Source organism: Gymnoscopelus braueri, assembly GCF_963280865.1.
Source record: "Gymnoscopelus braueri genome assembly, chromosome: 12".
Classification (NCBI taxonomy): Eukaryota; Metazoa; Chordata; class Actinopteri; order Myctophiformes; family Myctophidae; genus Gymnoscopelus; species Gymnoscopelus braueri.
Genome location: NC_137614.1, coordinates 26,860,073 through 26,869,427, shown reverse-complemented (window position 1 = coordinate 26,869,427; position 9,355 = coordinate 26,860,073). Strand labels below are relative to the sequence as shown.

General features: G+C 38.7%; 1 protein-coding gene across 1 annotated transcript; it reads right to left on the bottom strand.

Annotated features, from left to right (window-relative positions):
* Positions 1 to 829: 829 nt before the first annotated feature.
* On the bottom strand, positions 830 to 6,286 carry LOC308097089 (trypsin-3-like). Its single transcript, XM_080444685.1, has 5 exons — positions 6,214 to 6,286; positions 4,959 to 5,124; positions 2,420 to 2,558; positions 2,070 to 2,324; positions 830 to 1,366 (listed from the first exon to the last, which is right to left on the bottom strand). The coding sequence occupies exons 1-5, from the start codon at positions 6,272 to 6,274 to the stop codon at positions 1,214 to 1,216; spliced, it is 774 nt and encodes a 257-aa protein (XP_080300811.1). The 5' UTR covers positions 6,275 to 6,286; the 3' UTR covers positions 830 to 1,213.
* Positions 6,287 to 9,355: the final 3,069 nt, after the last annotated feature.

Genomic DNA, 9,355 nt, shown 5'->3' with positions numbered 1-9,355 from the left:
GATTTTGGTAAGTATACAGCCAAAACCTAACAAAAAAACAAAACCATATTGTTGCTGAATGCTTACATTTATTTAATAAAGAAAATCACACAAAAAAAAGATGTATTGAATGTTTAAAAGATACAAATAAAAGTATTACCAATCTTTTGTTCAGAGTTGGCCAATACATTTGTCTAATGTTGTTCAAATGAACCACTGATATATCATATGACAATTCTAATGTGATTTCTGTCAAGACCTAATTAGCATGCTATTAGTATTAACTAACATAACTAACATATTATGCCAATTAGAAGAAACTGTAATATGGTGAATATAGTGGTAGGACTTATGGCCTTTAAAGTGGGTAACATAATTAAAACACCATTCGGCCAGTGAAAACCACATTTGACGAGATCCTTACGTCATACATTTATGACATAAATGCACCCCAAGCTAGAATCATACCCGTAGACCTGAAAAGGGTTTCGTAACAATAAATGTGAAAAGTTTCAAGTCTATGATTTACCATGTGAAGAAATTGTTGGATGTATGGAGGAGGTGAACAACAGCATTAAACAAATGTTGGCACCAACATCTCTTATTCTACTACATCTCTCAGTTGTGACCTTGACCATTGACCTTTCTGACCCAGAACTTAATAATCTCTTCAGGGTCGCGTACTGACCATTTCCTCCAATTTCCCGAAAATCTCAAGTTATCTTGCTAACAATCAAACACACACACAAACAGACACTTTTACAATACCCTGCATTGCTGTAGGCAAAGTAAAATACAAAAAAGGAAAAGAATCAATAGGGGCTTAAAATACATAATAATAATAATACTAATAGCCTAATATAATAATAATGCAAATAATTTGGTAATATAATAATGTTGATGAGTCAAATGACAGTTAATTATGAATATTAACATATTCTTTCAAAGCCTGAAACCAGTGATAACACCACTGGTTCTTTATAGGTGTGCTCAGCAGGAAGGCATCAACTGTTTTAAATAACATAAAGTAACATTGAGAGACAACCTATTTCTGTTCTAAATCACCATAGTCTATCACACATATAATATCATAGAATTTACACAGTTATGGACACAAAGAAACTGAACACATTATCCAAATTTAAGTTTTCAACAAATGTGTTTTCAAATACACCCTAATGCATTCAATCCAGGATCCATTCTCTCACTATTCCATCTGGGTGGAGCGGACTCATTAGTAGTCGTGGTCGATCAGCCATCTGATCCAGCTGACGTAGTTCCTTACTTTGGTGTACACGCCTGGGTAGTATGCGCTGCCACAACTGATGCCCCATGAGACGATGCCCTCAAATTTCCCATTGCAGACAAGTGGACCACCTGAGTCACCCTGCAGTAAACCAAGAGAAAAGATACCTGATGAACAAAGAGGTCCTCCCTTTTGTGAACAAACACACCCTAAAGTGTTGTTCTAGGTACTCCAGTGTGGTATATAAAATGATATGTGTTTTTCATATACATACATACATACATACATACATACATACATACATACATACATACATACTAGGGCATTCACAACTAATGATTTTTACTAGTCGACTCATTAGACCAAGTAGTAGTCGACCAGTCGACTAGTCAAAATTTACATTAAAAAAAAATTCAAAAAAAAATAAAAAAATTAGGGGGGGGGCATTGTTTTAATTCCATCCTACTACTATATTACTATTATTATTATCCTCCTGCCCTTATTTTTATGGCGTTTTAAGGGAAGCGCTTCTGGCACAGCAGCACAGCACCACAGCAGCGTCTCCAAGGATCCCCATTGCCCAATAATAGGCTTTTATTGGGCATACTTTTGACCCCCTTTTGATAAAAAATAAAGTCAGGAGGATAATAATAATAGTAAGATGGCATTAAAAAAAAAAAAAAAAAAACTATTCGACTAGTACCAACAAAGTCGACTAGTGGTTATACTAGTCGACTAGTCGACCAGTCGACTAGTTGGTGAAAGCCCTAATACATACATACATACATACATTAGTTAGAGTTACAACAGAATCATGATGCTGTTAATCAAATTGTTTCTGTACCTGGCAGGAATCCTTGCCTCCATATGAGGAACCGGCACACAACATGTTTTCAGTGATCCTGCCCCAGTAGTAGTATTTACACCAGGCCATGATTTGTACGTCCACAACGCGTAGTTCAGCAGAGAGGTAGTAACTGTAGACGTGCGTAACGCCCCAGCCGCTCACTCTGCAAGTGGTGCCGGAATTTATCGCGGTGATTTCCTCAGGCAGTTGGACTGGCCAGACGTGGTTATTGAGCTGTGCTGGTTCACTTAACTGAAACACAAACCAAAACAAAGAGGGCTCACCGACCAATGAGATGCTAAAGGAATCTGACTCAGAGTGATCAGACATGGTCCAGTTGCGCTTACCTTCAACATCATGATGTCATTATTGAAGGTTTTGTACGCGTAGCCGTGCAAATGTATCTTGGAGACATTGAGGACCTGCTCGTAGCCTTCATCCGTGGAGAGGCTGTGCTCACTCAACACCACCCTCATCAGAGTCGCCCTGAGGACCAAACCAGATGAAGCATTGGTTAAGCCTTTCAGGTCACTATAAATCACATGGTCAAAAGGTCACGGTATAATTGACATTACTGCTGACCATTCAAATAACACAGTTTTGTTTGATTTTTGAGAAAGCAACTGGATTCAGCATGTTATGAAAGTCATTTTGCCGATACTTTTGCTTGAGTAATCCAACATGCTGAATCAAATTTCACAGAAACATTTTGTCATGCATTTAAAAGCGCGGATTGATTTGAAAAGTTTATAGTCCCATGGAGAAGATTGATGTCCTCAGACATGGTTGTGGGGATGTCATGATGATTAATTCTATATAGGGGCCTCATAACAATTTCAATTTGGGTATAATTGGATGTTGCGAATTTTTTTGTAAGAAATAGGCCCGTCCTCAAAAAATGTTAAAGCAGTTAGGCTACAGGCAAATGGTATGGAAGATCAAAAGTCTGTCTGACAGTCATTGTCACATGACTCATGAGACCATTTGTGCCTAATTTGGTGGGGAGAATCACATTTTGGCAACAAACAGTGACATTTGTAGCACTCGTGGTGCCCCTATTAAGTGAAATAGCTTTGTTATAGAGGCCCCTTCGATGAGTGATGCAAATTTGGGCAGATCATGATTTGTGGCATTTTTTGCTAAATGGTCACCTCCTGCTAACTTTGGAAGCTAATCATAGCCAATCGTAATGGAATCTGAAAAATCTGATAGAGCTTCATCACATGACTCCAGGGAGAATGTGTACCAATTTGCATGAGTTTTGGACAAAACTAAAGAATATATAAAACATAATATAAAATGTACATAATGTTATATAAAACATAAATGGCTGTCAATTGCAAATAAGAACGGAAATCGAACAATATTTGAAAATTGGGTGTTTTCAGTGCACTCTGCAGATAATATACAGCTCTATGCATCAGGGGTGAGCTACAGCACATGGTCTAAAGCAGGGGTTCTCAAACATTTGGTGTGTCCCTGGGACCCAAACTTAAAAATGAGAGGGGACAATGATGTTGAATGCTGAACTGTAATCTATAAACAGCATGCTGCTGTTGATCAGCTCTTTGACATGCACTTCAAAGCATTTGCTCACTATGGGCATAGCAGCTTTCCACGAGTTAACGAGTTAAACTCTGTGTATCTCTAATTCAGCAATGACCAGTGTGGTGATGTCACGCAATGTTCTAAAATACATGGCAGGAAGGCTAGCCGACAATATACGATGATCCTCCTAGAGTCAGCAGAGCCTGTCCCTGTGGTCACAAAGAGGGGAGGGTTGATCACTTAAAAATCTAGGACTCAACCCCAGCTTGTGTAGCTGGATTCTGGACTTTATGTCAGAGTGATGCCAGGTCGTGAGGATGGGTGCCAACACCTCTGCCACCCTGACCCTCAACACAGGAGCCCCTCAGGGCTGCATTATGAGCCCTATAGCAGGCTGAGTCTTCAGTTATTGGCTTCTTTACATCCAATTGGGAAACTTGATCCTGTAGTTGTGAACCCAGGAGACTACTGTACTGGTGTCTGGTGGGTGGTGGAATTCACACCTTGCTTCATAAGCAAGGTGTGAATTGATACATTGATACTCTTTCAGGGAATAGCTCTGAAAATAAATATAGGAACTCTCTTTTTAGGAGTAGGATTTCAGCGTGGCTGAAATAAATGGAAGAATGTCAGGGGATACGGATTGGGGGGTTGATGACATAGAAATTATGGTTGATTATGTCAAGGTTCCCTTGAAGTTCACTTCAAGGGAAAAGGCTCGCTCAACTCGAGGACAGTCTGGAAAAGTTCATGAATATACTGGGTGCAGATTCAGATAATACTTAAAAAGGCACGCAGGCCTTCGTCAGTGTTAGTCTGACTAACACTAACACTGACAAAGGCCTGCGTGCCGAAACGAGTTTGTTTGGTAGACTGCTGTTGCGGATCTTAAACTTTATTAAAAAAGTCGGTTGGTCGAACGGTAGCCTAGGCCTACTCAAGATTTGTGAACTACAGATGTATGGATATACAGTATGTACAGAGATTTCACACATTTATTTTAAGAAGATGTCAAAACACTAATGAGTTGACGACACAGTCCTGTTTTGGCATGTACAATGTCAAACAAAAATGTTGGTTGTTGTTTCTAATATAACTAGAGCAACCACAGTTGATAACTACACTTTGCAAAATACTAACAGCCCAAAGGAATAGGCATTTGTCTGGGCTAGCCACTTAGTATTTTGTTACTCTTCATTTATATTATAAATTCTATTATAATTTATCATATAAATGTCACCCTGGCTCTCTCACTCTCTTCTCCTCTCTCAAACAAACAAATCCAGTCCAGATCGCTGACCTGTGATCACATTGCTAGTAGTATAAGTCAGTACTCACGGCCTCCAGCAGTGGGCAGCAGACACCACCCACTGGCTGTGGACCAAGGTCCCTCCACAGTAATGTCTCCACACGCCTCTCCTTACATACTGCAGAGAAGCCTGATAGCCAATGGAGTATGGTTTAACCTCCTCTCCACCGATGATCCTGTCGTCTGCAAGTGTCTCTGTGGGCCATAAGGAGAGTATACAGTCAGGCATTTGGATACATGTTTCACGTGAGTTCTGCTGAGTTAAGTTTCTGTATGTTTCTGTGCTGCTGCATAAATGGTGTAATAATTGTTTATATTTTTTGCCATCTCACTGTGAATTTGTGAGGCATCATATGTCCTATACCTGACCACAGTCACATTAACCACTTAAATCCCAGCATCGGTATTGTGGGGAAAGCTTTCACTGAAAATAGCAGATCGACAAGCTCACTATGCCACGCACTGCGTTGCATTGTGAGCTTTCACTGAAAATAGCAGATCGATTGGCTATCGATCGGCTATTTTCGGCGAAAGCTTTCCCCACAATAACAGAAAACAGAAAATACACTAGTATTGAGCCCTGAGGGACTCCGGTTACCCATATGGGGTTTAAGTGGTTAACTCAACCATTGTGCAACTTTAGTTTGTGCTTTTATTCCCATGTAGGTCACTGTCACATGTCCTTTGAGAGCCCTTTTCTTTTCTTTTCTTGTTTACATATTTGCCACGCCCCATCCCACTCCCTCAGGTTATTGGGACATTGCCAACCTCCTGGACTACATCCCCAAGAAGACTAAGAAACCAACCTGGGGTGACAGGGCCTTTTCGGTGGCCTATGTAACTCACTCCCAGCTCACATCAAAGCTGCCCCCACCCTCACCACGTTTAAAACCACACTCAAAACCCACCTTTTCAGACTCACATTCCCTACCTAATCATAATCCCCTTATTTTTTTCTCCTATAATTTTTAACGTTTTAACTACTTTTTCAAATAGAGTTGTTTTTATTCTGTTTCTGTAAACATATCATCCGACATGCTGCACAACACAATGGAGCCGGTCTATGGAAACCTGCCTGAGTCTTTGGCAGGAGACTTTGACAGAGATTAATAAAAGGTTTAGAGACGATTTTTCACATACCAGCAAAATGTCTCAGGTGATAATTGATTCATGGAAACAATTTTAACCATCTTTAAAATGTATTTGTTAAAAATAGACATCCAAATCAACATGCAAAGCAATTATGAAATAAATACATTGATTGAGAACAACCAAGAAGCTTACCTGTTAAAAGGAGAGCGAGTGGCAAAAGCAGCAACAATGAAGACCTTACTATCTGAGCCATTTTTCAGTCCACCTGTAACATAATAATCATGAATTATAGTAGGTATAGATTTACAACATCAATCTTTTTGTGTATCTACAGTACTCGCACAAGATCCTGTTATATTCTGCCAATTTTACCATGTACCGTAAGACATTGTGTCTTGTTAACTGACTTGTTTCCTTTGTTCCTTAATTACTCTATTCTCTATTCTTACCGGCATTTTTGAAACTGTAAAGCATTGGGAGCTTGTACAAAAAAGAGTTTCACGCACTCTTACACCTGTAAACTTGTCATGTGACGATAAACTTCAGTTGAAATTGAAGTTGAATCAGAATCAACTTTGTTGTCACATTTGTTATTTTTCAGGCTCCATCGTTTTGTTTTTTCTTTTCAGGAAGGGGGGGGGGGTCAGGGAGAGCAAGGAGAAAAATAAATCAAACAGCAAAGAGAAACGTAGGATAGGCCTCAACATGTCGAGCAAAGTTGAAGTTGATAGCCCATCCTCAAATTACTCATCGTAGATATCTCAACAACAAAATGACAAAATTGTTGCCTAATAGCCTCAAATCTACACATTTCCACCTGTCTATTGATAGATGACATTTCCTTCCTATTTGCTAGTTTTTAGTTCAATGCCGCTAATCAATTGTCCTATCAAATGTATCAAAAAGGATCAAAATCATGTTGAATGACAGGAGTCAAGCAATTCACAAAGTCAGAGATACAACGGTACAATTATAATGATACAATTGTAAAGATTTACCACATATAATCCAACATATGCATGCACCAACCTTCAAGATATCTCCAACTGCACTATACACCAAAATCCTCCATGTTCCTTATATAGTGTAACTGATCCGTATCTACTGTACTTTTGTTAAATTATCTTTTTATCTCGTTACGAGTTAGGCACATCCCACAAGCGAACAATGTTGCTGACCTAGTATGTGACAAAGCCATGGTGTCCTACTGTTGTGTCTACTGTATTATAATCTTTTTTCTTTTTTTGGGTCGTATCTTGGGATATATTGTTGACTGGAGGTAGCTGGAAACTAAACACCTCCAAAGTATGAGCAGAATAAGAGTTCATGCTGTAGCTTTATTGTTATAATGGAATTGTTTGGAATCAAATTGGTATAAGGGGAATTACAAAAAGTGCAGTGATTATAAAAAGTTGAGAAAGTAAGGCTTGCATTTCATGTTTTGCATTGCAGGACATGAAATTAACATTTTGTTGCTTGTACTTGTATAAGTTAGTGACAAATAAAATCTTCTTGATTCATGGTTTTGTCTGCACATAAGAAGTTGTGTCTTAATTATGCAACATAGACCTTGCAGTGAGCCATGATATAATGATGGTCTGTATTTCGGTTACGACTTCCGACTGCACTCAGTCTTACATGTACAAACAAAACAAGGCACTGTGTAGCGGTAACCGAGAGCTGGAGCACTGTTTGGGTGAGGAGCAATATGATTTTCCCAGAAGGTGCTCTTTGGCAGGAAGCATAATGGAGCACATACGGGCTGTAAAATACGATACGATACGATAATACTTTATTGTCAGTTCACACTGAAATTTGTCTTGCGACCCAGCAGCCATGTATGCAACAATAAACAGTACACACATTTTGACATGACACAAGAAAACAAAACAAAATACATACATAAAGACATACAAAGACAAGAGCAATGTCCACCTCTCAGCCTACCCCTGGCCTATAACTCCTGATTAAGCCTCAATGTCGTCTGATGAACAAAGGACCTCTTCAGTTTGACCTTATTGTATGTAGGAACACCGTATCTCCTTCCTGAAGGCAGCAACCTATATTCTCCATACAAAGCATGGCTAGTGTTTGAAGTGATATTCCTTGCCAACCTTATCATACTGTCATTATACGTAGATGTATAGAGCCTCTGAAGTAGTTGTCCAACAATCTTTGAACAAATGTTCAGTTGCTGCAGCAGTTGTGACTTTAAGGCTACAGACAGACATCCATACCAGGTGGTACTACAGTACTGAAGAACACTCATAATAACAAAGTGAAAAACAAAAGAAGAATCTGTCTACTAGCACCAAAAGATCTCAGACGGCGAAGGAAATAGACTCTTTGCTTTGTCTTCTTACCCACTGAAGTGAGTCAAGTGATGCAACAGTACTGTTGCATCACTTGACTCACTTTTACAGCCCCTGCACATTTGTGTGGACAAACTTTAACGTTATTTCAATTAAGATCATTTTGATATATGTCTGTCTAAGGAAACAACAAGAGAATATGCAAATGTGAGATAAGATCATAACTTGAAGACAGCCCTCTGAAAATATAGCCTACTATAAACTGTGACCCAATTCACACCATCATGTCTATTTTAAAGTTCTATAAATTCTTCCATTATTTATATTTTAATACTTAGATAGTTGAGTGGATATCAGACAGTCTCAAAATCAGTGGGAATTATCAGGAAAATCAGTGCTTTCCTAAACGGAGCCTGTTTACTAACTTTATGTTACAGCTTAGTATATCCTTGCCATACCTATTTCAATATTGTGTGGGACAATACCTATCCCACTTATCTACATAAATTACATATACTGCTAAAAAAGGTTTGTTAGAATAGCTTCAAATTCTAATCCTACTAATCCATCTCCATCTCTATTTTCAACTCTCAAGATATTAACTTCAACATAAATATCCTTCAAACATGTATTTTCATCATTTTAAGACGAAATATCCGAGTGTCCATCTCCCAGACCACTTCCAACTGTAGGCCTACTTAGAGTCTAATTCCAAACTTCATTCATAATTATGTTACTAGGCAGGCAAACTATTTACATGTCCCCAGATGTAATACCACCAGGGGGCAGTTCTCTATCAAATACAGAGGTGTCTCCTTGAGGAATGCCCATTTCCACCTAGTGGCTATCATATCTTGCCTATCTGCATATAAAAGTATTATACACCAAAGTGGGTAATTAGAGGATAGGCACCCACACTAGTGAGGATTTTATAACAGTTCCACTATTTTGTTTATCATGCATAAGTGTATGTCTTAGTTTTTTGTTATTTTGTTTTTGTTTAGTTTTTCTGTTTAATGTTC

Bases quoted from the DNA above. Each gene is read 5' to 3' on its own strand.
- LOC308097089 (XM_080444685.1), bottom strand. From the start codon at position 6,274: ATGGCTCAGATAGTAAGGTCTTCATTGTTGCTGCTTTTGCCACTCGCT. The intron at 5,125-6,213 runs GTAAGCTTCTTG...TATGGCCCACAG, and splicing joins ACTCGCTCTCCTTTTAACAG to AGACACTTGCAGACGACAGG. The intron at 2,325-2,419 runs GTAAGCGCAACT...TTTGTGTTTCAG, and splicing joins ATGACATCATGATGTTGAAG to TTAAGTGAACCAGCACAGCT.